General features: G+C 34.5%; 6 protein-coding genes across 13 annotated transcripts; 1 reads left to right on the top strand and 5 right to left on the bottom strand.

Moving 5' to 3' along the window:
- The first annotated feature begins 3,694 nt into the window (after positions 1–3,694).
- LOC104748860 (uncharacterized) lies at positions 3,695–4,884 on the top strand. The gene is made up of 2 exons (XM_010470442.2): positions 3,695–3,995; positions 4,225–4,884. Exons 1-2 carry the CDS (start codon positions 3,711–3,713, stop codon positions 4,882–4,884), a joined length of 945 nt encoding a protein of 314 aa, XP_010468744.2. The 5' UTR covers positions 3,695–3,710.
- Positions 4,885–6,962: 2,078 nt separating this feature from the next.
- On the bottom strand, positions 6,963–8,217 carry LOC104747726 (putative F-box/LRR-repeat protein 19). The gene is made up of 2 exons (XM_010469415.3): positions 7,692–8,217; positions 6,963–7,401 (listed from the first exon to the last, which is right to left on the bottom strand). The coding sequence occupies exons 1-2, from the start codon at positions 8,078–8,080 to the stop codon at positions 7,104–7,106; spliced, it is 687 nt and encodes a 228-aa protein (XP_010467717.1). The 5' UTR covers positions 8,081–8,217; the 3' UTR covers positions 6,963–7,103.
- Positions 8,218–11,684: 3,467 nt separating this feature from the next.
- On the bottom strand, positions 11,685–13,655 carry LOC104747724 (uncharacterized). 3 transcript variants are annotated; one of them, XM_010469409.3, is made up of 7 exons: positions 13,378–13,655; positions 12,964–13,174; positions 12,712–12,794; positions 12,525–12,611; positions 12,300–12,448; positions 12,079–12,210; positions 11,685–12,010 (listed from the first exon to the last, which is right to left on the bottom strand). In XM_010469409.3, the coding sequence occupies exons 2-7, from the start codon at positions 13,100–13,102 to the stop codon at positions 11,821–11,823; spliced, it is 780 nt and encodes a 259-aa protein (XP_010467711.1). In that variant the 5' UTR covers positions 13,103–13,174; positions 13,378–13,655; the 3' UTR covers positions 11,685–11,820. The 3 variants fall into 3 exon arrangements, with proteins under 3 accessions (XP_010467711.1, XP_010467710.1, XP_019092869.1); XM_010469408.3 differs by having other exon boundaries at positions 12,964–13,136; positions 13,378–13,594; XM_019237324.2 differs by having other exon boundaries at positions 12,964–13,140; positions 13,378–13,554.
- A 152-nt stretch (positions 13,656–13,807) lies between these two features.
- Positions 13,808–19,197, bottom strand: LOC104747725 (protein CHROMATIN REMODELING 8). Of its 4 annotated transcripts, none has more exons than XM_019237321.2 (8): positions 18,715–19,197; positions 18,278–18,446; positions 17,626–18,162; positions 17,091–17,493; positions 15,945–16,815; positions 15,256–15,865; positions 14,764–15,165; positions 13,808–14,666 (listed from the first exon to the last, which is right to left on the bottom strand). In XM_019237321.2, the coding sequence occupies exons 2-8, from the start codon at positions 18,365–18,367 to the stop codon at positions 14,043–14,045; spliced, it is 3,537 nt and encodes a 1,178-aa protein (XP_019092866.1). In that variant the 5' UTR covers positions 18,368–18,446; positions 18,715–19,197; the 3' UTR covers positions 13,808–14,042. The 4 variants fall into 4 exon arrangements, with proteins under 4 accessions (XP_019092866.1, XP_019092865.1, XP_087344700.1 ...); XM_019237320.2 differs by having other exon boundaries at positions 18,278–18,520; positions 18,715–18,873; XM_087488574.1 differs by having other exon boundaries at positions 17,091–17,488; positions 18,715–18,870.
- Positions 19,198–19,386: 189 nt separating this feature from the next.
- Positions 19,387–22,757, bottom strand: LOC104747723 (calmodulin-binding protein 60 C). 3 transcript variants are annotated; one of them, XM_010469406.3, is made up of 9 exons: positions 22,539–22,757; positions 22,161–22,311; positions 21,898–21,973; positions 21,754–21,812; positions 21,168–21,661; positions 20,921–21,081; positions 20,642–20,839; positions 20,372–20,549; positions 19,387–20,280 (listed from the first exon to the last, which is right to left on the bottom strand). In XM_010469406.3, the coding sequence occupies exons 2-9, from the start codon at positions 22,283–22,285 to the stop codon at positions 19,682–19,684; spliced, it is 1,890 nt and encodes a 629-aa protein (XP_010467708.1). In that variant the 5' UTR covers positions 22,286–22,311; positions 22,539–22,757; the 3' UTR covers positions 19,387–19,681. The 3 variants fall into 3 exon arrangements, with proteins under 3 accessions (XP_010467708.1, XP_010467709.1, XP_087342837.1); XM_010469407.2 differs by having other exon boundaries at positions 22,428–22,660; XM_087486711.1 differs by having other exon boundaries at positions 22,447–22,631.
- Positions 22,758–23,396: 639 nt separating this feature from the next.
- LOC104747722 (uncharacterized) lies at positions 23,397–25,190 on the bottom strand. The gene is made up of 6 exons (XM_010469405.3): positions 25,020–25,190; positions 24,879–24,905; positions 24,718–24,780; positions 23,880–23,958; positions 23,731–23,776; positions 23,397–23,626 (listed from the first exon to the last, which is right to left on the bottom strand). Exons 1-6 carry the CDS (start codon positions 25,059–25,061, stop codon positions 23,617–23,619), a joined length of 267 nt encoding a protein of 88 aa, XP_010467707.1. The 5' UTR covers positions 25,062–25,190; the 3' UTR covers positions 23,397–23,616.
- Positions 25,191–25,444: the final 254 nt, after the last annotated feature.

The raw sequence follows: 25,444 nt of genomic DNA, 5'->3' as shown, positions 1-25,444 counted from the left end.
TTACCAACCAAAACCTAATGTGTGTCTGAGAAAATCATAGTATTTGTCTGTTTATTATATTTTTTTTTCTAGCGAATTTAGTAAATGATCACTAAAAGGTTGCTATTTATCAATTTAAAGTTTTAAACCAGAGCAATTTTGGTTTTGTCGTTTAACGTGAGGGAGAAAGATACAATAGTTGTTTGGGCCCAAGATCACGTGGGCTAAGCTTTATTCTCTCTAGTGGCCGCACGTGGCCCCTGGGCCAGTGTCGCGTGGGAGCCCCTGGACTTGTCGAATCTCTATATTCAAATCGCATCATTCATCATCATCAATCGTACTATTTTGTTTTTTTGGGGTCAACTCGTCCTCACATCAATTTCGAAATATTTCATAATTCTCATAAATTCATGGTAGATAGAAGAACCACATTTCAAGTATACTATCTATCATTCTAAAAATGTGAAAATTTCGATATAATAACAAAGATATCATATAATTTATACGTCACTTAAAGATCCAAGTTCATGATACTCGTCTAAAGTAGTATGTATGTATGTTGCATAGTAAAGTTAAGTAATCATTATTTTGCATATTGTGCACTACTACATGCATTTGCATTATGACGTTTTATTGAATAACATTCTAGTAACTTCTAAGCGAGAAGAAAGATGTGTCCAAAAACGACAAAAGAAAAAAAGTGATAGATTTTGGATTATTCGATGATAGCATATACTGATATACCTCATTTTTAACATACAGTTATTTTGTGTGATTCGAAAAAGAACATCAAAATATATTATAATAATATTATATAAAAAACTAAAACACAAAAAGAGCAGCAGAGAAAACATATATGGCCGGTGGAGAAAATTCGTGTGCATGAAAAAATCTAAGGGCCGCACAACAGTTTCATGTTTAGTCACACTGCTTTTGTCCTTTCTTTTGGTTGAATGGCTAATTTCTCCGTTTCTTGTTTGTTTGTTTGTTTTCTCAAGCTCTCTCACAAGAACCTTTTTACGCCTCGACTGGACCGGTTGGTTCGATCAGTTCACCCCGATTCGGACATTTCTCCAGTTCGAGTTTAGTGCTAATATTCGGTAATTTTGAAACTGGAAAACCGCATTAAAAATATCGTCATTAATCTGTGATCCGATGAACTGGTTGTTGCAGCCGGATTACGGTTTACAAATAGTTATTAGATTTTGAGAGTTTTAATTATGTTTTTATGTTTTTAATTTTTAGTTTCACTTATATTATTATTATTATTATTAAATTCATATTATGTTAAATATGATATGGTTATTTTTATTTTTATATTTATAAAATAAAACTGTGGAATCTAGAAATATTAAAAACTTTTAATCAATTGATCATGGTAAAACTCGATTAGCCTATTAATCCAGTGACCCAAAAGGTAGTCCAGTTCACAATCCGGTTTGGATTTAGAAACATAAATATTAAATAATGTATCTCTGTTTTTTCTTTTTCTTTTTAATACTATTAAAGCTCTCCAAAACAAGTCAATTCTCCGACGCGTCCAAGAAATTCAAGCGCCAGAAATCACCACCATTTAACATTGTTAGTTTCATCAATTTATTTCATCCAAAATGCCTAATTTTATAAGCATGGAAAAAATGTCTTATTTCAAAATTTTAAGACAAAAAATATCTATTTTAACTATAATCTATCAGTAAAAACATCATGTTCTTTACTACTCATTCCGTTTTAATTTAATGATGTTTTAGCAAAAAATTTTTGTTTCAATTGAAGTAATGTTTTCAGTTTTCTATGCAAAAAATTAATATGCTTAATTTTCTTTGACCAGTCATATTTTACTTGATGTTTTCTTATTAGTTGAATGCATTTTATTTAATGAAGTTCTAATATAAAAGAGGTAAATTAAATAAGATTGTATTTTTTAAATTTATGTGTAAAATCCTTAAATATTATCCAAACTGAAACAGAGGAGGTCATCCACAAACCGTCATCTCACTTAGTTTGTGGCTCTTAATGTTGAGATGAAGCTCAAAAACCACTACAGTGAGGTTTGATTTAAGTTGCTGCGATAACAACATTATTTCACACCTCCTCTTTTACCTAGGTTGCAAAAAATATTCATTTTTTTGGGTTTTGTGCGAGGCTATGGATCTGGTAAACGGTCTATTCATCGACATGTTCAACTAAGTGAACAAGAGCTGTGTAAACCAACTTGAAGCTCTCACTAAGCATTCCTATTTGAACCGCTGAAGGTAATCTTGGTGGCACCTGTACCAGTTCTAATAGTTGACACTAAACTTGTACTGACAATTGACACTTAATTGCATAGTTCCTTCCAACCATATTGAGGCTTTCTTTTGAGCAAGGGATTCAAATGCTTCAGGTGTGACTCTCTTTTCGTTTTTGTTTATTTGAATGGTCCAACAATTGTTAGCCTTTATTTGAGAGGAATCTGGTAAGAATGTTGAAGACCATTCCGCAGGTTTAACAACTGAACATGAGAGAAAAAAAAATACTTGCCAAACTAGTTTGGGAATAGTAATTTTTCTTTTTATTATTCATTTGTTTTGATTATCATAATTCATTCCTGGTTACTGATGTAAACTTTGAAACGTGGGTTTGTAATTGAGAACTTACAATTTAAGGATATCTAAGATTAGGTTATAGTTCTAGGTGGTTTTGGTACGATGCAATGTTTCTCGTCGATCTAATTTGTTTTCTATTATCCATATAACAAGATAAAACTAAAATTTTAATAATTAAAAATAAATAACAAGATACAACTAAAATTTTAATAATTAAAAACACTGTTCAAGAAAGCGCTAGGCGGTATGTGGGCGGTGATCTAGCGCCTAGCGCCTAGAACGCCTAGTCGGAATTTTAGGCGTTTTAAGGCGGTTTAGGCGTTTACAATACGAACATTATATATATAATATTATATGTAAAATTATGTAAAAATATATGTTAGAAGAAATAAATAATAATAAATCATAAACTAAAATTAGTAAAAATATATTTATTTAATTTAGATTAATAACATTTTAACATTTATATGAATATAAACTTAAAATTATAAATATATGTAATTAAAAATAAAAAAATATACAATAAAATAATATTATGTGATTTTAGGCGGTCTAAGCGGTCGTCTAGGCGTCTGCTGAGCGCCTAGCGCCTAGACGGCGCCTAGGCGACCGCCTAGACCGCTTTCTTGAACACTGATTAAAAATATAAATATTTATTTGATTTTCTTCAGAATTACCAGGTTAACTCTTTAAAACACTTCAGATTTTAATTTTATAACTTTAGTATTGAATTGATTAAAACTTGTCGATGAATTACTAGGTTAACTCTTTACAATATCGGTCAAACACAAGATTCACGATTACAATTTAATTGTTAAAGTTTTTTGTCCGGTCAAATACAACATGCACTGGCCTCGATTATACCATGTCTTTGTCAATCCAAACATTCACAAACCCAATTAAAATTTGATCTTTAACAAACATTGTCCATTAATAATTTACACATGCATTGGTTAGTTATTTGAGTTTGACCGAAGGAAAACATGCATTAGTTAAAAATATGCGTAGACAAACATTAAATAAAGTAGTTGACTAGAAAATTGTTCATAAAGACTTCGTCCTATTGAATCTATAAATAGTAGTATTGTTAAACATTTTGCATTCACAACTCTAAAAGAATCGATAGCATATATACTTATTAATAAAATGTCTCGTTCTTTAGGATATTCTCTTGAAGAAGACAGATTATTATGTGAAGTTTATATGCAAATTTATCAAGATCCAATTCAAGGTGTTTATCAATCACCCGATCGTTTTTGGGGTCGCGTGGTCGAAGCTTACAATAATGAGAAAAATACAACGTGGAGTGAACGTTCCAAAAAATCAATTCAATCTCGGGTTCAAACAATTCAGAAGGCAACAAAAAAATTGAATGCATGCATAAAACAATGTGACAACAGACATCAAAGTGGTACTTCAAATGATGATATAGTAAGTATTTATTTGTTTAAATTTTTTACTATAAATGTTTTCAATATTTTTGGTTTTGGAGTTTTGTTTTTTTTTTTTGGCTATCTTATATATTTTACAAAAGAGAAAATAACTCTTGTTTAAAATATACGAAATTAATATTATTTTAATTAAAAATTGTAATATTTAAAATTTTTTATTTATTGTTGAATTCAAAAAAAAATAATTTTTTTATTTTAATGGTGTGCAGTTTAATCAAGCAAAATTAATGTTAAGTGAAGATCCAAATTTTAAAGAAGGTTGGAAATTTGGACATGTTTGGGATATTGTTAAGAACTTTGAAAAGTTTCAAGATGGTGTTGCTCGTCGTAATCGATTATCTATCCCATCTGGTTTTGACTATACATCGTTAGAATCAGATAATCCTACCATTGGTTCTCCTACACAAGCATCTCCACGTTTATCTTCTTCTTCACTAAATTTGAATGATGATGATGAGATTGTTGGTGGATCTTCCTCTCCACGACTTCTTGGGGTAAAAAAATCAAAAATGAAAAGAAAAATTGGTGATCAAACAACATCGATTATCAACACTTTAGAAGAAGGAAATAAACAATTTTTGGAGCAATTAAAGAAGACAAGTGAACAAAGACAGCAACATTTGGAGATGCAAAGGCAAAATTATGCTTTGAAAGAGTTAAAGGAAGAAAACAAAATTTTATTTTGTGACTTGAATTCCGTACATCCAAATGTTCGTGGATATCTTCAGGCTCAACAAGCGCAAATTTTACAAAAGCGGAACGATCAACAACAAAATCAGCAAGCTCCTCCTCCATCTATGTCGTTTGGTTCGATTGGACAAATTTTTAGGAATATTGGTGAATCCGGAAGTAATTTACCAGAATATTAAATAATTAGTCTTTGTTGTATTAAAAATAATATTATAGTATGAATAAAAATTAAAATATTTAAGTTATTTATATTTAATAAGATTTTATATAAATTTTCTTTTGCAAATAATAGTCTCAAATTTAACTTTATAATGAATTATCCTATTAATATAAATTATTATTAAAATATTTAAATTGTTATTAAACTATTTAAATATATATTTTATTTATGGGTTTTGTTAGCTTCCAAGGATCCAAGCGACTGATCCACTCGCAAGATACTTCAGACTCAAACGTGGGCAGGTCGTGAAGATCAATACAAAACCTCCACTTCATTAAATTATTATTAAACTATTTAAATATATATTTTATTTATTTTGATCATAAATATAAAAGTGTTAAAAGAACAACGACCATTTTATAAATAAAAAAATTCAACTCTATTATAGAAGAAAAAATAGAGTTCTTATATATAGAGGAAAAAATAGAAATTTCTATTATAAAAGTAGAAATAGAGATGGGTTGGAGTAGATTTTACTCTAAAATAGAGTTAAAAAGCAAATATAGAGGTGGGTTGGAGATGCCCTAAGAGACCCAATTTTATATTCAACAGAGACAACTTTTTAAAAAACACAACAATATATATTTTAAACAAATTATAAAATAATAATTTTTTTAAATAAAAAAATTACTATGAAAATGCCACTGTTATTCACATTTATTCAGAATGCTATTATTACATATAAATTACGTGGGTTAAATATGTGTCGAATGGTAAACTTGAGTTCCTCAATAAGCAGATTAAGGGGGGTGTATTCAAAATAGGATTTTAGAGGATTTGTGTTTTTTTTTTAAATCCACTGTTATTCAACTAGTGATTTAAAAATCACATCTCAAATCCACTGTTATTGAATATGAAATTTGTTAAAAATCATTCAAAATCACTCACAATCCACTGTTATTCAATCAACAATTTACAAAAATCATAACAAATCCATTGTTATTCAAAACCAAATTCTATTTTTTTTTAAAAAACATAATAGTGATTGTGAGAGACTTTGGATACAATTTTATAAGGGAAATCCTGTTTAAACAATCCCACCTTCGAGAATGGTTTTGCAGGATTGGTTTTAAAAAAAGAGAAGAAAATACTCTGTACAGAGAGGAAAAAGAGATAATAATACTCTGTACCTTCCTCTGTTATCTTCCTCGTCGAGTTTCAAAGGAGGAAGCTTGAGAGACTCATCATCATTCAAATCAAATAGATTCAAAAATAGAGTTTCATCTTGAACACCCTCTCTCACATTCTTCTCTCCACAGTAACTCATCTAACGACGACGACACATACAATAAAACTTTACCACACTCTCTCTTCCTCGTCGAGTTTCAACACATGCCTTCTTCTCATTACTTCCATAGCCTCAAGTCCTCTGGTTTTAGGTCACATTTAAGTAATACTTTAAAATATTTTATAAGATTTATTTTAATAATATTTTTAGTTTGAGAGTCAATTGTTCTTCTCTTCTACGCATATCAACTCATTCCATGATCACTTGAAATATATTATGCTAGATTACAAAAGAGAAGAGCCACTGAGTTGTGTTGACTCGTTTGAAAAGAGTATAATCCCTAATCAAATTAATAAATATAGTGCTTTAATTTATCTTTAATTCTGTTTTGTACCTTTCAATTTGTTATGTAATATTCTCAAAAAATCTTTGAGTTATGCGATCAAATTGCCAATCTTTTTGTTAAGTTATATTCTCGATTTTAATGCTGTTTTTTGTTATGTTATGTTATGGACTTGACAAAAATCACAAATTCCCACTTAAAATCTCACCAAATCCCATCAAATCTCATCAAATCACAATTTTTTTCTTTTTTCAAAAATGGAAAATAATAACAAATCCACCAAACTACCTTAAAATCTCACTGAAATCTCCTAAAATCTAAAAATTTATAAATCCTCCAAAATCCTCCAAAATCCTGTTTTGAATACATCCCCCTAAATCTCGTTATTTCATCGTCATAATTAAATTTCATCTTACGGTTATTGTGCACATTAATCCTTTTTTGTGTGAGCAAGCAAGACAAAAGAAAAAAGGAACCCAAATCTCATACACAGCAATCAAACAAAACAATCCAAAATCAAAAGACAGACCCGAAAAACACAATAATCAAAAGCTCCAAAGATTGAAAAAGATTAAAAGAAAGTTGTAGAAGCCTATATAGTTCAACTTCAATTTATATTCATTTGTCTAATATGCTCAAGTAGATCACGACTTGTAATACTTCGTACTGATAGCCCATAGTTATTGGCCTCCTCTTGAGATAGTCTAACATTATCTGGAGGTTCCATGAGTATCTTGACATTCTTACAACTCCTCTCAACCATTTTTAAAGCCTTTTGAGATATTTCTATAGAGTTGCTGATATCGAGCTCCCTAAGCTTAGGGCAGTTCGCAGCGATCTTGGCTATCGATGCATCTGTAACGCTTAGGCAGCTCCTAATCCAAATAACCTCCAAGTTAGGACATCTGCCCATGTAAACCCATATAACTTGTGAGTTGTGAGTATAAAGCAAACTTAATTTTGTTAACCGTACTACAATTTAATTTGTTTTGTTTTAATATGATAGCATTAACCTAAACCTCGGTAAATATTAACATTCACTTAATATAAAGTTTTCTAAATTCAACTCCAAGTTATATCAGACAAAATATACTAAACCACGAAACTACTATCAAAGATGATCTGAAGAGTATTTTTCCACTCACACACACACATTTAAACGTTTTGGGCTTTTAAGAACTTGATTGGGACATACCTCTCAGCTGCGTATGACACAGATAGATCAGAACAATGCCTGACACGAATCTCCTTGAGACCGCCTTGGCTTCGATCCACAACACACCGGAGAAAGGAGTCGACCTTTTGCTCGAAATCGAAACTATACCAAATATTCGATCTACGATTTGACTCAAACCAAGTTTCGAGATCGAAGACCGAGTTAAGCGATGGGTCGTCACAAGCGTCCATCCAAGGCTTACATACGAGCATAGGTCCTATCCAACGGTTTTCCAGACTTAAACGCGTAAATATGTCGATGAGACATTCCTTATTCAACTCAGCCCAGTCACAGCCGAGCCCTGATCCCATCTCTTCTATCTTTCCTTCATCATCCTTGTCGTTCATCATCAGATGAGCTTCATTCATGTGTTTGATTATTCTTCAACCCCTACTACTCTTTAAGACGAACTAAAGTTGCATCAAAATCTGCCAAGTAAAAGGCCACAAGTGTCTCCATTTCATTCGCCAACCTTTTGATAAATCTTATAAGTTATAAATAAACTGTCTTTTTTCTTTTGTCCGACATATCTTTATTTGTTCCTATCATCATCCCGTCACGACGTCCACCTTTTGATTACTTTATAAACGGTCTTTTTATTTACAATCTAAATCATGTATTTTGCAAATTGCAATATTCTATTCAATGATTTGTTACTACGAAAAAATATTTAAAATGTGAGAAAGCAAATAGATGATTGTGGGCGATAGTGAGGTTTCTTGGATGAAAGTCTAAAAGATCCAGTCAATGCAGTTAACACGTTTTCAACATGTAAAAAGTCTTCCAATAAATACCATCTCAAATTATAAACTCATGTACAAAAAAATGAAAAAAGACATTTAACTATTTAAGCATATGCTCTGTGATGATCACACATTTCTCATGGCTTAACGTGTTCTCTGATGAACTCTTGCACCTGATAAATTTCTCCTATTTAAGCATATGCTCTGTGACGCCTCAGCGACCGTGACCTTGTTGTGACAATGCGAAAAGGAAAACACTTCTCCTTCAATCCCGAGAGTGAAGTCATTCGTTATATCAGCTGTTGATACTGCGCTCCTCGAACACCTAAGTTTCTCTCTGCAAAACACACACACATTAACAAAATGAACATTAACGATATGGAAACAGATAAGAATCAGTCTCACATTTCTTTCTCCATTTGCTTGCGGATGAACTCTTTGGTGTGTGCAGTTATTTTATCTGTCTTGTTACAGCAAAGCAGAACCGGGGTCTTATTCTTAACAACACTAGCATTTGTCAGAATGTCGTAAAGGTACCTGGAAAAATACAAACTTTCAGATGAGCTTCATTCATGTGTTTGATTATTCTTCATCCCCCTACTACTCTTCAAGGACTAAAGTTGCATCAAAATCTACCAAGTAAAACGCCACAAGCCCACAAGTGTCTTCATTTCATTCGCCTACCTTTTGACTAAGCTTAAAAATAATACGAACAATAAAGATATGTCTGGCAAAAGAAAAAGACAGTTTATTTATAAAGACAAGAATGAATGAAGCTCATCTGATGATGATGAGCGACAAGGATGAAGGAAAGATCGGATCAGCGCTCGGCCGTGACTGGGCTGAGTTGAATAGGGAAGGTCTCATCGACATATTTACGCGGTTAAGTCTTGAAAACCGTTGGATAGGACCTATGCTCGTATGTAAGCCTTGGATGGACGCTTGTGACGGCCTATTGCTTAATTCGGTCTTCGATCTCGAAACTTAGTTTGAGTCAAATCGTAGATCGAATCTTTGGTATAGTTTCGATTTCGAGCAAAAGGTCGACTCCATATCCTCGTTCGGCTCGAACACCTCAGATTTTGACTCCTCAAACTCAGTATCCCGTGGGGAATATTGATGTATGGTTAAGTAGTTCATAATTTCTCCTCTTTGAAGCCTCTCATTAGCAATTGGACTAAATGTTATAATTTTTGTTATTTATTATATTTTCTTAATTTCATGTTCATGGATTCTGCCTTGACAATTATGAAGGAGTAATGATTGCAGATATTGATGCTCTGGGTATCCCAGAATTCCTCCTCTTCTTTGAAGCATGAAGCATTAACATCTGACGGTGGATACTTACCTTCTTTAAAGGTAAAAACTATTGTGGCTACTAATTTAGGTCCAATAAATCAATAATTTAGACATCTTTTTTACATGTTTTCCATTGTTCCTATTGTTTTTACTCGCTTTAAAATAAAAATTTATATTAAAAATTAAACAAGTTTGAGAGCTAAGTATGGTGTAAATCTCAAAACTAAACCAGCTATGACATTTTCCGCAACACATTACCATGATGCTTCTTTGCCTTTTTCTAATTAAGTTTGTCAAGGCTAAAGTGATGAATTTTATATGATCTCAGTTTATGCATCAAATTAGCAAGTAATATTTACCAAAAAAAAAAAATAGTAAGTAAGATATATGCTTTGATTTGTTTTGTCCGAAAACACAATACATACAACATAACTTGAGCCACCAAATAATATGCATGAAAAAACCAAGTAGTTTGTACAAAATTTGATATCATGTTGCAAAATTAAAGAGTTTAGGTGCATTCACTTGTGAGATAGCATTTCTTAATTCGTGGTAATGACTAAAACTTTTGATTATAATAAAAAAATGAGTTAGCATATCCATAAATTAAGAAAAATGAATTGTTAGATAGAAATTAACAAAAATAAATCATCCATATAAAATATTTATTACCTACAACATTAAATTATGACGTTGAAAGAGAATGATATAATAGATTTGGAACTAACAATGCATATAAAAAAATATAACGTAATTTAAATATTATCATAACACAAAAATGTGTAATGCACTAAAAAAAATTAGAGAAATATGTAATGAAAATTTGAATAAAAGGAAGTCAGATAATTTTAAAATTATATATCAATAAATCATCTTAACTATATTTGTTTAGGTTGTTAGTTACTAATTAACCATAATTATATCAGAATATATGATGGAAATGTAATGTTTTACTATATGTATCTACAGTAAAACCTCTATAAATTAATAATGTTGGGACCAAGACATTTTATTAATTTATAGTGATATTAATTGATCTATAAACTAATAATTATAATTTTATAGTGTAAATTAATAATTATTAATTTATAGATATATTTCTAATAGTTTAAATTTTTTAAAATTATGAATTGAGACAATTTTAGCAAAATTATATTAGACTTTTGGATTTTGTAAATTTTATGGTATTGGAATTAAATTTATAATATATAAAAAACATTATTAACAATAAACTACAAATACAATATACAAATTCACTTATACACATAATTAACATACATAAATTCAAATTTATGAATAATAATATCAATTATTGTATTTTAATAGTCAATCAAACCACCAAAATGTAAATGATGAATATCTAGAAATTAAAAACTTTAAAAAATTTAGCTATTTTTGTGACATATTACAAAATATTTTACATCACTATAGTTTGAAAATACAATTTAACAACTGTTTTATGGATATGAGCCTTAAGAGAAACACACATTATTATATCAGCATATATATATATATATGTAAATTTACATGATTATTAATTTATGATATTATTGGGACTATAATTTACATGGAATTTTCAAAAAAAATATTATCTTATTATCTTATCGAATTTTGTTATTTTTTACACTGGACCGACTTGGGACTAGCAAAATTTATTAATTTATAGTGTTTATTAATTTATAGAGTATTAATTTAGAGAGGTTTTACTGTATGTAAGTTTTTTATTATGTCATTTAAGAGGACTTAAAATAATATATGTGAGCTTTTTCGTATACTTATAATTATTTAAGTTATATATGTGAGCTTTTTTGTATACTTAAGGACTAAAAGTTGCATCAAAATCTACCAAGTAAAACGCCACAAGTGTCTTCATTTATGATTGTGGGCGATAGTGAGGTTTCTTCGATGAAACTCTAAAAGATCCGGTCAATGCACTAAACACGTTTTCAACAATTAAAAGTCCTCCAATAAAAATACCATCTAGCTCAATGCTCAAATTATAAACTCATGTACAAAAAAATGAAAAAGACATTTAAGCATATGCTCTGGTGATGATCACACGTTTCTCATGGCTTAACGTGTTCTCTGATGAAGTCTTGTACCTGATCTATTTCTCCGGTTAGTCCAGACGCCTCAGCGACAGTGACCTTGTTATGACAATGCGAAAAGTTAAACACTTCTCCTTCAATCCCGAGAGTGAAGTCATTCGTTATATCAGCTGTTGATACTGCGCTCCTCGAACACCTAAGTTTCTCTCTGCAAAACACACACACATTAACAAAATGAACATTAACGATATGGAAACAGATAAGAATCAGTCTCACATTTCTTTCTCCATTTGCTTGCGGATGAACTCTTTGGTGTGTGCAGTTATTTTATCTGTCTTGTTACAGCAAAGCAGAACCGGGGTCTTATTCTTAACAACACTAGCATTTGTCAGAATGTCGTAAAGGTACCTGGAAAAATACAAACCTTGTTTAAGTGTTCTATCCTCTAAGAATCACTAATGCCTAAGCAAATAATCTACTATGCAGCAGTTAATTACTCTGAAACTGCGCGAATATTTGGGAGGAACTCCAATGCATCTACTACAAACACAATAGCAGCTGCTCGGGGCAAGTATTCTTCTAGCTTAGATCTAAGCCGAGAGTGTCCAGGAACATCAACAAGATGCACAGGCTTTACTTTTCCTTTCTATCAAACACATTCAAGTCCCTTAAACACTTTACATTCTTGAACAGAAAACCCCAAAGTGAAGATCTTTCTTTACCTTGATGTTTTCATAGTGAAGCACAAAGGTGCCTTCGTTCGGTTCCATTGATGTTACAGCACCCTGATGCGAAGATCCATCTCGTAGCTGTCTCACAATATAATAAAACGTAAACCCTAAACCATCTTATAATGACACAACAACAAAGTCGAAAGCATTCTTGGAAAACACACATGAAAATACTCACTCGATAGAAGAGCATTGTTTTGCCACTTCCACTAAGCCCAGAGAGGAGTACAGTATTGGACTTTGTACGTCTAAACAAACGAACTGCAGCAGAAATCAGCAAAAAGAGACAACATTAACAACCAAAAACAAAGGACATACAATGGGATAGTATTGATATATCATCTAATGAAGCCAAAATCTATACACCTAACAAAATTGTCACTCGTACCAAATAAGGGAAAGATCAATGAGAAGAAGAAGTTAAACTTACTAGAAAAGAGCCAAATGGTAGCTAATAAGAGAAGAGCAATAGCAGCATAAAGCTGAGGCGATGGAATTTGCTGAACAAATTCAATTCCTTGTTTAGACCACTGCTCTGCCACTATCTTCATATCTTCCCAATTGTCCATTTTTTTTTGGTTTTTTTTTTGGTTCCCACTTCCTCTGCCTCCAAAATTAAGATCAGACAAAATTACTATCAGCTGCAGATCATCAAACCATCGATCGATCAACCAAAAATTTCTCGATATCAGCTTCTTTTAACCAACAGATCTTAGGTAAATTCTAAGTTTTCTCAAATTTGTCAAAAAGTGAAATTGATCACCGATCGAAGAAGATAACCAAATATTATAAAAAACGAATGTGAATGTAAAAGAGAAAAACAAAGACGAATTATAAAACTCACCGCTGCGAAGCAAAGGTAGCAGCGTAGATAGCCACGAACGACGGTGTTGGAGGAGATGCCCCCGGCGATATTGTGCTCGTGAGTGGTGGTGGTTGTTATCTGATCACAGAGAGAGAGAGAGATAGGGTTTCTTGTATATCTTGAAACTAATAAGGGTATTGTAGTCAGACAGACATCAAATATTTGATGATGAGTCAACGCATAGAATCTGAAGTCCGTTTCTAGATTGATAACCAAATAAAACCAAACTCGATTGGTTCACAATAATTTGCTCGGTTAGAATAAAGATTTGAGACTGTGGCTAATGAAAGGACCGGCTAATGAAAACCGCTCTACTTTTAAGTTTTAACAGATACGTCTCTGTACATGATGCAGACGACTTGGATATGAACTTTGGTACTACAGAGTAATCAATCATCTACATTGGCCGTTTCGTTAAATCTACTAAAGATTTTTCCTCCTTTATATATTTCGGGGAAGCATCATATGTTACAAAAAAAAAGTACACTTTGAATTGGAAGTGTAAGTGACTTTGGTGGTAAACAAAAAAAGGGAGAATTTAAGAAAAGCGTCAGCTTGGTTATAAAGAATAAGGGGATACTAATGTCGCCTTCTCCATCTTCAGACTGGAACAGTAGAGACATAAAAAAAAACCTCTGTTTTCATTAGTCTTTATATTCTGATTTGAGGACCCAAACCGATCTATTTTGATTCTTCTCAAGCGTGGCAATCTCTCTCAAGAGATTCTTAAACAACGGCTTGTCATCACAAGAAACGCTATCCCTGAAATGGTTGACGATGCTGGTCGTGTCCGCACTTCCACCTTTTCTCTGTACAAAACTGCATATCTGTCTGATCAGGATCTCTGGCTGCAACGAACCTACTCTGCTGCTTGAACCCGAAGACGACGGTAATGAAGACTCGTTGCCAACGCCAATCGCTTGTTCTCTGCTTCCGCGGATTCTGTTGAGAAGCTCTGCAGCAGTTGGTGCTTTTCCTGAAGATAGACCCGCACTGATTCCGTTCTTGATCACTGATGGTTTGTCTCCTGTCTGGGTTAACCGGGAATTGACAGTTGATCCAAATCTCCTCCGTACAGATGATGGTGCACCTGCACAACCAGATCTTCCCGTCCATGTAGGCACTGAGATGCTTTCCCGGCTACGCAGCATTCGTGATTGCCGCAATGCTTCCGCAGCTCTTCGTGCCACTTGAGATGCTTGGTGTTCAAGTCTCATCTTCTCTTCCTCGTCGTTTGCATTTATAATGGCGTCGTGATTCACAGCACTCTGTGTTAACAATTGTAGGAGAGTGAGCAATAACTAATGTACTTAGTAAACGTAAGTCGGAGAAGAAGCTTCCATGAGCAATAATTAATGTACTTACATGTATTCCATGTGCGTCAAAGAGACTCTTTAAGATATTTGTCTCTTCATCCATAGCTTCACCAGTTTTATCAGTCGTATCCACATCTGCTTGCTCTGAGGATCCCTCTGCAGTATTGTCTGATTGAACTCCTACGATGTTTATCTCTTCAGCCAGCTGACTGAAGATGTTAGAGGTTTCCGTGGAGGCGTTGCTATCGCCATCATCTTTCAAGATGAAAAGATCTTTCATATCCCGAGCTTTGAAGAATCTTCTCTGTTGTGGATTCTTCAATATCTTATTGGTGAGAAAATGTTTATAAATCTGTCTGTGATATACCTTCTCCTCAATTGTGCCTCGAGTGATCAATCTGTAAATGGTAACATCCTTCTTCTGCCCAATACGCCATGCACGTTCCCTAGCCTGACCAAAAAAGCGAAAAATTGACTATCATTTAAGGCCATGACAGGTTTTTCGAACACTGAATGTGTGTCATTTGAAAGCAAAACTTACCTGCATATCATTTGAGGGGTTCCAATCCGGGTCAAAGATAATGACCCTGTTCGCGCCAGTCAAATTTGTTCCCAAACCACCCACCTTCGTCGTCAGAACGAAAACAAACACATCATCTGAATTATTAAACTCATCAATTAAAGCCATTCTCTGTTTCACTGGTGTAAGACCATCCATCCTCCGGTAACTATACTCGTTTGCAACCAAGAAGCTCTCGAGGATGTCCAGCATTTGCTGAGTCTGTGAAAACAGAAGTACACGGTGTCCTTGCTGTTTCCAGACCTTAAGCACTTCTGCAGCAACCTTCATCTTCCCACTGCGTTCTGGATTCCCATAATCTGGGTTCTGGTGAGAATGTTCTCTCTCAAGTAGATCAGGGTGGTTGCATATCTTACGCATCACATCAATCCCATAAAGCGAATTTTTGTTGCCATCAAAAATATCTTCTACTTCGGAGCTCGCAAGGAACGCCCTGTAGGTAGATCGCTGCTCCACAGTGAGGCTGCAAAAGAGAACGTGTTCCGTCTTTTTTGTAAGATGTGCGTTCACATCGGCCTTCATGCGGCGGAGGAGGTACGGCATGATCATATCACGAAGAACAACAGCACACCTGCACATTGTCAAGAACTGTTAGAACACAAAGTGTGACGAGATAACTACAAGCTTCAAAAGAACAACCAGGTAATTACCTATAGGCAGTCGACACTTGTAAGGGAGAAGCATTGGCATAGCCACCCACTGTTATGGGAACAGAAAACTCTGCTTCAAACACGGGCAGGACACCCAGTTTTCCCGGGAAAACAAAATCGAACAAGGACCAGAGTTCTGTTAGTTTATTCTGGATTGGTGCCCCAGTCATAATTATTCGATGGACGGTCTGTAACTGTTTGCACACCAAAGTAATATCAGAATTTGGGTTCCGGATCCGATGGCCTTCGTCCAATACTGCATAACCCCATTCAATATTGAGCAGCTTCTCACCCTGCAGCCTCAATTGCTCATATGTGGTAATGAGGAGCCCCGACTCAGAATTTAGAACCCGGTTTATCAAAGAATCCCATTTCTTGGTGTTCTTGGACTTTTTTTGCTCATGATCACTATCGACTGAACACTCACTGTCGTAATCGCTTTCAGAGGCCTTGCCTTGTCCTTTGCCATTCCCAGAATCTTTTGCTGAGTCATGGAGTAGTTCCACGTGAAAATCTGGATACCATTTCTGTGCTTCTCTTCTCCATTGACGCAATAGCGTAACAGGGCATATGATAATACTTGGTTTGTACATCTTACTGAAATGCAAGGATCCAAGAAAAGATAAGACCTGCACAGTCTTACCAAGACCCATCTCGTCCCCGATAATGCCACCAGCCCTTTGGCAGTGAAGTTCCCAAAGCCATTGCACCCCTACTCTTTGGTATTCGAAAAGATTACGAAATATGCATTGAGGAATGTTTAATCCACCTTCAAGCTGTATAGAAGATGTTTCGTTTTCATCTGCATCATCAAGATCATCTAGGTCTTCTTCCTCACAACTGGAAGTGGCCAAGATTCTCCCTCCATCTTCTGAAACATTGCAACGAAAATCAACATCAAAACTGCACCTTTACATAAACTCAAGTGAGAGAAAATATCATACGCTTAACATTGGTAGAAACTGTTGAGACTTATCACTTTAAAACATTGCATTGATAACATGGTAATTCCTAAACATGGAAATCTAATATCACGGCCTTAACTTTTCCAAAAGCATTCACTCCAATTAATAGCCATCAAATTCAATCAAAGGTCCCAAACAGCAACATGTAAATACGTATAGTTTCCATTAGAATCAGTCATACCACTTTCTTGAAGACTAGAGTCTTCACGAGATATTCGCTTTCGCCATTTACTTTCAGGCAAAGGCCGCTTCTTTTTGCTCTTCTTCCTAGCTTTACTTTTTTTTACTTCATTATCCGAATAATCATGAGTCTTGTAAAGCTTTCTTAGCCTTCTAAAAGGAGCAGGGTTTGGTTCAAGCTTTGGCAAGTCTTGTGCATCAAGTAGCTTGGTTGTAGGGCGAGCCTTTGCAGCCAGCGACATTGATTGGACAGCTCTATCAATACTTCCGGAGTCCTCATTTTCGTGGTCTCCTTCAGGTAGGTTGCGCGAGTTTGACGGTCCAGGTTGTTGAAGTCGGCGTTCAAAACCATCAAGCTTGTGAAACGGAGTTAAAATTCCTTTCCTCACCAATTCATCTCTTTCCTAGACAAGAATACCTATGAAATTAGTCACTGTCATATCATATATGCATAGTCCATACCCAGTAGACCCACATATAAAGAGCATAATCTCACAGTGAATTATATAAACCTTTAGAAGACAAGGTGGACATACCGTTTCAACAAAACCTGTTGAAGCTGCTTGGAAAATAGCATCAAAATCCGTGTCCTCATGAAAGGAGACTACTTTCACCTTCTTCCCATCTCTTCTGCTTGGTTTCCGAGTCTCTATCAATTTCCTCTTGAGACTAGGCTTCTTCTTCGTCTTCTCCTTCACCAATTCTCGCAGAAGATTATCTCGATCAGCACTACTAGTAGACGCACTCTGACCATGTAGAGCAGCAAATTCTTCTTCTAGTTGAACTTTTCTCCTCTTAAGACTTTTAAGACGGTCTGTGGCAAGAGCATGCTGTAGTACAGAACCACTATGCAACCCCTGAACATCTGATTCATCACCACCATCTTTCTGTAATAAGCCATTTTCATCCGCAACCTCATCCACATGCTCAACAGTTGAAGCAACTGCATCAATCTCAAACTTTACAGCCCTCAGTTTATTCAAAAGCTCGTTCTGGCTGCTTCCTTCAAGCTTCTTCTTGATAGACTGCTCCTCCACACTCCCACCTTCATCGTGATCTAGTTTCTTCGTTGCCTGACCAAAAGAGTATATATATATATATATATATGATAACAAACCTTTAGATACAAATTTGCATAGAATCCTAAAACCCTTCAACAATGGAAAACGAATGAGGAAACTATATTACCTCATCGAGTATCGTCTGTTCTAAATCTTCAGGATTAGCCGAAGTCACACCTAAGCTACTCAACAAAAACTGATCCTCGTCTTCTTCCATTGAATTCAAGTTGCCAGAATTATCGAAATTTTCTGGCTTTCGCTGCCTCTAAAACCTAACAATTACCACAATTGAGCTCCTTCAAAACAGCAAAGAGTAATCTCTTTCAATCATTACATCGAACACATGGTACGCAATATGATTTCTAAATTCCTGAACATCCAAAAAAAAAACAAAATTAGCGAAATAAGTTGAAATTTTCTAAGTCCAACATTGTTTTCTCTTGATTGATTGATGAACAAATCTCAAGATTCTTAGGGATTCCAGATTAAAAAAAAAAAAAAATCAAACATGGAAACATTAAAAACCCGTATGAATTTTTAGGTCGGAAAGTTTTTGGAACTCACTAATCGGCGATAGGCGAAACTGTTTTCGTCAAAAGGTTGAAGGAATTGACGTGAAGATTAAGAATTTAAGAGAGAAAGTAACTTTTTTAATTAAATATAGTTTTCTTTTGTGTATATATTTTATTTTGTTACAATAATGAATTTTCAATCTATTTTATCAATTTAGTATTTTATCTGTCCCATTATATAAGAGTACTTCTTTTTTTGCTAAAAGCACGAATAATAAATATTTATGATTTATAAAAAATTCAACCAATACAAAAAATACTGCATAATATAAATAGTCATAAATTATTAAATTAATATAAATTGTGCCTAAGAATTTGAGAAAATCTAATAAAATGAAACAAAGAAAATAACCTAAAACATTTTATGTATTAGAACAGAGAGAATATTAACTATTGTAGATAATATTTATTCAAGAAAAAATGTCAAAAACGGCGATGAAGGATACAAAAATAATAGTGCTACATATTTGTTCTTAAATTAGAAAATTGCAATGTTTTATTTCTTTTTAAAGGAAAGAAAACAAACATTATTTTCATGTGTGTATTTGGAATTTTTGTTTAATAATTTCAATTTCAATGATACATATTGCTTGAAGCTATCCTCTTTTTACAGGGTTAGCAATTCAGAGAGCTAAAGAAGATGAAATCCTCCACAAGAAAAATATTTCTAAATAAATATTATCAAACATACCCAAAGAAACACAACAGAGAGATTATGCAATAGAATTACATCAGGTTTTGTTTTTAGTTCTTGAAAACTTGGTCAAGTAAAGAGAGATTACATATATAAGCACAAACAAGAAGAGAGAACAAAGCTTATACTCTATACAAATGAAGAAGCTCCACAAGAAGAAGAAACCAAAACAAAAGACTTCTTTTTTTCTAGGAAACTGTTAAAAGAAAACCATCATCAGAAATGAAACCTTCAGATCTATGTCTCTCTTCCTTCTTCCGGAACCCTATTGTTCGTCGTCGTCATCGAGCTGAACAATCTGTGCCCGTCTCTGAGCAGCTTTCCTTCTGATGAAGAACCCCCATCTCATGGCTGCTTTGATCTTTAGCCATCCCACAACAGCCTTTCCCGAGTTTGAACGGTCCTCTTCGTAATCAGCCATTGACGTCTCACCAAAGGAGTGGAACCCAAACCCATCTTCTCCCATGTTCATTTGAGTTTGCTGGTCACCACCATTCATGCTAAAGAGTCTCAACAGTTGCTGCATATCATCGTTCTCCAGCATTTCGTTACTTCTAGCCCTAATCTCTTCCTCTGATAAGAACCCATCAACTCCTCTGTTGCATGTATTTGACCAATCATTGTAAGAGTTAATCTCAGGAGGAGGAGGCTGAACCAGTTGTTGGTTTTGGGATCCTGTCGCTGGACCAAGCGCTAATCTCACACCACCGTTGCTATTAATCATGGTTTGTGACTCATGAGTGTTGTTAATCAGCTGGTCTTGTGGTGCAAATGAAGAGTTTCCAAAGTGCATGTATGTAGTAGTATCAGCTATCTGAGACTGACCCGGGAAACTTGAAGCTGGACTCTGGTTGTACACTGATGCTGTAAAACCCCCAATGAATGACTGTTAAAATTCGGTTCACACCAAACGAAAAATAAAGTTTTGATATTTGTGGCTACTGAGAACCTCTACCTTCAACAGTTACGTCTGAATAAGATGTAGATGGTTGGCTTGGACCTGAAACTGGCATAGAGTAATCTATAGCATCTGTTTTGCCAACTTGATTGAAGTTCATAAGTGACTTGCTGTCATACTCAATAACCTGATCCCAGTTTTCATAGGCTTTCCTCACCAGTCCATCAACGTAATCCTGCATTATATATAACCTTTTACTATTTTCCGAGTATATGATAGACGAAGCAAGTGTGAATCTATATGAAGCAGAAGACTCAACAAACATACCTTTTGATTGTCAGAAAGAGAATCAGCAGAATAATACTGCTTCCCTGATATAAGACCACTGAACTCGTATATATTGTTAAAAACAACACCAACTGAGTCCTCTGGATAGTAGACGTAAAGCATTTCACTCAAGACACATGTCTTGGAATGCTCTGCAAGTGTCTCCCACATCCTGTTTGACATGCCACTTCCAAGAATCTGAAGATTAAAAGTAAGAGTCATCATGATGACCATTTCAACATCTTGTTAATATACTAGATAGTGGAATCGTGCACTCACAGTTCTCAGTTTCTGAGAGTCTTTGACCATAAGACGCAAGAATTCTTTAACATTATAGATTCCTGCTTTATTGAGTTTCTTATGGAAAGCCCCGTCCTTTCCAATCTTTTCCAACCTCCAAACCTCATCATCCAAAGCAGGTGGGTAATGTTTCTTGTACACTATAGAAAAACAAAGAGTCAGATACATCAATGGCAACTTTAATATCACAGGATATAAATTGGAAAGAATGAAAGCAATAACTTACACTCTCCACGATGGTCCTTCACGGTAAAAGCTTCTGTCTTTGCCTCGCGTACACGCATCCCTTCACAGTAACCAGAAGAGACCTTTAAACCTAGCCTGAATTTTCTGCACCTTATCCAACTCGAGTTGTCTGTAAAGATAAGTTCCCCTAGTGTTCCCACACCTTCTTTCAACGTCACCTGCACGTCACCGGTCAAGAGAGGCCTCTTTCCTTGACGCTCTTTCACCAAATGACCCTCAAATTCTTCTTCAGTCCAACCTTCATCATCTTCAGTGTTGAAATCACCGTCAAGTACGACAACATCGAGCTTTGCAGAAGCTTCAGGTCCTACTGTCAATACATGCCCAGTGTTCATATCCAATAGTACAACATGGATCGCAGCACCTTGCTCCCCTTCTATCTTCCCTCCAGTAAACAAAGGAACAGACAATCTAGACCTGAATTGCAGCTGCAAATTCCTTCCATCGATACCTTCAATTCGCTTAGGAGACGACCTGTGAACTCAAACAGCATTAGAAAGAAATAAAACACAACTACTGCAACCACCAATTCTATCTTTCCCCCGAACTGTTATATCATATGTTACCTTTCACTAAGTCTTGCAGGGCCTAGTTTCGCCAATGCCCGCTCCACCTCTTCGCTTACCTGTTTGACAATGCTCACAAGACAAATCAGTAAGCCAGACAAAGAAACACCAAAAGACATGTAAAAAAAGCGTTACTAAGCTTACCACTCGGCGAAGAATCGGTTCCAAAGACGAACAAAGCCTCTGTAAACTATCCATCTTCAAGGCTTCCACAATTACACTGCAAATAACATACATAACTTTCTCAAATCCACAGACAAACAACATACATAAAACCCTTTTTTCATTCATACGACTACAAATCCCCTGACGCTTGCAATCAATTACAGATTTAACAAAGCCAGAAATCTACTAAGAACAAACAAAGCAAAGGGTATGTAACAGTTACAAACATAAACTCAAATCACCTCGCAAGAGCTGGCCTTTTACGCTCAGGCTGCTGCTGCTGCTGCTGCTGCTGCTGATTATCATCTTCTTCCAATTTTCTCTTCTCTCTCATACTATTAGTCCTCTCCATATACCTCGTCTGCATTTCTCTCCGCTGCTAGAAGCTCCGATCTGTAAAGAACGTTGCAAGTAAAACACTTCACCAACTCAGATATAAAAATATCAATCTCAAATTCAGCTCTAATCTCTCTTTTACAAACTCAAAAAAAAAAAAATCAAAACTTTACCACAACAAATCAAACCCACCAAGCAAGATTTATGATTTTTACTTAAGCTTTCTTCAATAAAAAAAGGGAAGAGAAACTTGAAAACTCGATTCGAAGGAGAGAGAAAAATACCTCAAAAAATGGTGTTTTGGATAGGAGAAGAGAGAGAGAGAGATCAAAAATTAATGGGACACAGATCAAAAATTAATTTTACTTGACGCACTTGTCTAGTTTTGTGATTAGTTGAGTACTTTGACTTGTTTTTAGTAATTTTAAGACAATTATCCCGTGCGGACAATACCACACTAGACATTAAATTGCCGTCACTTTGCTGCTTACTTATTGGACGACAGTCTCGGGCCGGCGGCTAGTGTATGTATTTTTAGCACATGCCATATTCTAAAGTTGATAGTTATAATATAATTCTTTATGCTAGTTTTGTATAAAGACCAATTGTATTTGTTATTTTTTTATAAAAAGGATTATAATAGTACAACAACCACATCATTTCACCAATAGCAAGATTAAGGATAAGCTTCAACATGGGTTACAGCATGGGTTATAATATAGATTACATGAATATTAAAAATCTAATTGCAATGAAAAAGTTAAAGTTCGTCATGTAGATTTCTCCATTTCTATATAAATTTTTAGTATAAAATCCTTCTGTGTGTTAAAGGGATTATTCTGATTGGTCTATTAGAATAATGACCACACTCGGTCAGGTTCACCAAACAAACAAAAGTGATAGAATTTTTTTGTCAAAATCAATTGGTTTAATTATTTTATAATGTTTAAGCAAATCTTGGCTAAATTTATACAGAAGAAACATAGATTGAAAAGTTGCAACAAAGATTAGTCAAATCATCTTGACGAATTATCAAGCAATTCTATTTTCATCTATTACAATACTCTAAACAAAAATATTATGCCGTTTAAGTAAAGAAAACTCCAAATTACAGTATACACCAAAAGGGACAAAAGATCATCTTTTGAAGTTTTAACCAATCCACTAGATTCGATCAAGCTCCTTAATATCTCAGAGGTTCCACTACATTGTAATATATAATACGACATTGAAGAAAAGAAAGCATAGTCAAAGTACCACCAATTAAACTGAGGAAGAACTCAACACATATTTAACATAAGCTTGAAGGTCAATGAAAAACCGAGATCTACGAATCCACCACAGAGTTTGTTTAGACAGACATCACTTTCCCCTGTTCACATAGAAAGGAGGATTGTGTTTAAATTTCTTGTTATCTGACAAATCAAGTTGCTACATCATAAAGAGAGAGGAAAAAGTAGAGACTGTGTTACTTACGTGTTCATCATCAGAGTTATGTTGTCTCCTTTGAGTAGAATCCTTCCTGAAAATAGGTATTTAAGATAGCGTTATCAAACCATGACCAAACAAAATCAAGAAATGTCACGGGAGTTGTGTAATAAAATCGTGAGTCCAGGATAACTCACCAAGTGGTTTCCTGGTGTTCTTCTTGATGCTTACTTCTTCAGCTTCATCCAACACTAGATTCATGTATTCATCAAAACCCTGCAAAAACGGAGTAATTGAAACAAAGAATCAATAATACACCCAAATTCAAGTAGACAAATATCCAAGTTTAAAACCGATAAAGAGTAATCACAAATCTCAAGTATCTCCTAATAAACACAGAATCAACCTCACAAAAGCTTCAATCTTAACTCAGGGAACAATTAGGAAAACAAATTGAAACAAGGAACAACCAAAGTCAAGTAGACAACTCCAAGTTTTAAGGCAATGAGAAAACACCATCACAAATCTAAGCTTCTCTGAATTTTAATGGAACTAACCTAAGAAAAGCTTGAATATAACCCCAGGGAACAATTAAAAGTATATCAAAACAAATTGAAACAAGAAAACAACCAAATTCAACTAGGCAACCCCAAGTTTAAAGCCAATGAGAATTACACAACAACATACATCTCAAGATCTCTGAACTAACATGTACTCAACCTATGAACAGCTTCAATTATAACTCCAAAAGAGTACAAGTATAGCAATACAGATGCAGTCTGAGTCAGGATAAAGCGTGGATCAAACCTAAGAATCAAACTAGTTTCTCTTCTATACACAGGCTCTCAAGTGCTTTGTGCAGTAGAAGCCGTGACAACTATCAATGTCAACTATATAAGTTACACCTATTACAAAAGGAAAGTCCAATACCACCCAATCTATAGACTCTTTCCTAAAGACTAGATTAAAGAGATAGTCACACCTCATGCTAATGATGGACATCAACAAATTCATAGCAAAGATTAGATGACTTACAGTGATTCTTCCTTCAATCCTCAAATCTTTCTGCTCAAACAGCCAAATCTGGATCCTAGCTTTCTGCATCACAAAAATACAAAAAGACCAGAGCACGAATCAAAAAGAAAGCACTTATATAACCTAATCCAAAGTAGATCAGAAGTAATTGAGGAGCTTACACTTTGGAGAAACCTAAAAATCAAGTTCTGGAGCCGCCACGAAGCCACCGGAAAACAAAAAGCAAAAAAATCTAAAATTAGGTTTCAGTAAACGAAGAGATAAAAGATTGTAAAAGAATCGAAGAAGAAGAAGAAACGTACGATAGGCTGGGTCATAATCCTTTGAACTTTGGTGCTCGCCATGGCTGCCGACGTTGAAAAATCTCTCTGAAGCTTTCGGAAAAAAATAAAAATCTCTGAGAGAAGAAATCTAAAACCCTAATGAAAAAAACAAAGAGTTTCACTGCGTTTAGTGCTATTTTCAACATCTTTATTAAAATTCGTTATTGGTCCTCGTAAAACTTCATAATGTTATTTCGGCCCCATATCAATTTTGGCCCGATATACTACAATAACCGGCCAAACAAACAGTAAGGGCCTGACGAACGCTAGTTACGGTATAAAGGACAGTTTTTCGTAGGGATGTTAATATGGGTCAGAAATGGGTTTGTTGAACTAAAATAACCCCATTTATACCCATTTATTTATACCCGGGAAAAATTAAATGGGGTTAAATGGTTTTCCCC

Source organism: Camelina sativa, chromosome 15, assembly GCF_030686135.1.
Source record: "Camelina sativa cultivar CO46 ecotype springtype chromosome 15, ASM3068613v1".
Taxonomy (NCBI): Eukaryota; Viridiplantae; Streptophyta; class Magnoliopsida; order Brassicales; family Brassicaceae; genus Camelina; species Camelina sativa.
The sequence above is the reverse complement of the archived record's forward strand: the minus strand, read 5'-3'. Positions and strand labels throughout refer to the sequence as shown.

Coding starts and splice junctions, on each gene's coding strand:
- LOC104748860 (XM_010470442.2), top strand. CDS start 3,711: ATGTCTCGTTCTTTAGGATATTCTCTTGAAGAAGACAGATTATTATGT. Junction 3,996..4,224: donor GTACTTCAAATGATGATATA/GTAAGTATTTAT, acceptor AATGGTGTGCAG/TTTAATCAAGCAAAATTAAT.
- LOC104747726 (XM_010469415.3), bottom strand. CDS start 8,080: ATGAATGAAGCTCATCTGATGATGAACGACAAGGATGATGAAGGAAAG. Junction 7,402..7,691: donor GTGTCATACGCAGCTGAGAG/GTATGTCCCAAT, acceptor TTACATGGGCAG/ATGTCCTAACTTGGAGGTTA.
- LOC104747724 (XM_010469409.3), bottom strand. CDS start 13,102: ATGGACAATTGGGAAGATATGAAGATAGTGGCAGAGCAGTGGTCTAAA. Junction 12,795..12,963: donor TACCATTTGGCTCTTTTCTA/GTAAGTTTAACT, acceptor TTTCTGCTGCAG/TTCGTTTGTTTAGACGTACA. Junction 12,011..12,078: donor AAGCAAATGGAGAAAGAAAT/GTGAGACTGATT, acceptor TGTGTTTTGCAG/AGAGAAACTTAGGTGTTCGA.
- LOC104747725 (XM_019237321.2), bottom strand. CDS start 18,367: ATGGAAGAAGACGAGGATCAGTTTTTGTTGAGTAGCTTAGGTGTGACT. Junction 15,166..15,255: donor ACCCCTCAAATGATATGCAG/GTAAGTTTTGCT, acceptor TTTTTTGGTCAG/GCTAGGGAACGTGCATGGCG. Junction 14,667..14,763: donor TTGACGCACATGGAATACAT/GTAAGTACATTA, acceptor TTGTTAACACAG/AGTGCTGTGAATCACGACGC.
- LOC104747723 (XM_010469406.3), bottom strand. CDS start 22,285: ATGCAGACGAGGTATATGGAGAGGACTAATAGTATGAGAGAGAAGAGA. Junction 21,974..22,160: donor AAAAGGCCAGCTCTTGCGAG/GTGATTTGAGTT, acceptor TGTTATTTGCAG/TGTAATTGTGGAAGCCTTGA. Junction 20,840..20,920: donor ACTCTCAGAAACTGAGAACT/GTGAGTGCACGA, acceptor TTTAATCTTCAG/ATTCTTGGAAGTGGCATGTC.
- LOC104747722 (XM_010469405.3), bottom strand. CDS start 25,061: ATGGCGAGCACCAAAGTTCAAAGGATTATGACCCAGCCTATC. Junction 24,906..25,019: donor GGATTATGACCCAGCCTATC/GTACGTTTCTTC, acceptor TGGCGGCTCCAG/AACTTGATTTTTAGGTTTCT. Junction 24,781..24,878: donor TTTTTAGGTTTCTCCAAAGT/GTAAGCTCCTCA, acceptor TTTGTGATGCAG/AAAGCTAGGATCCAGATTTG.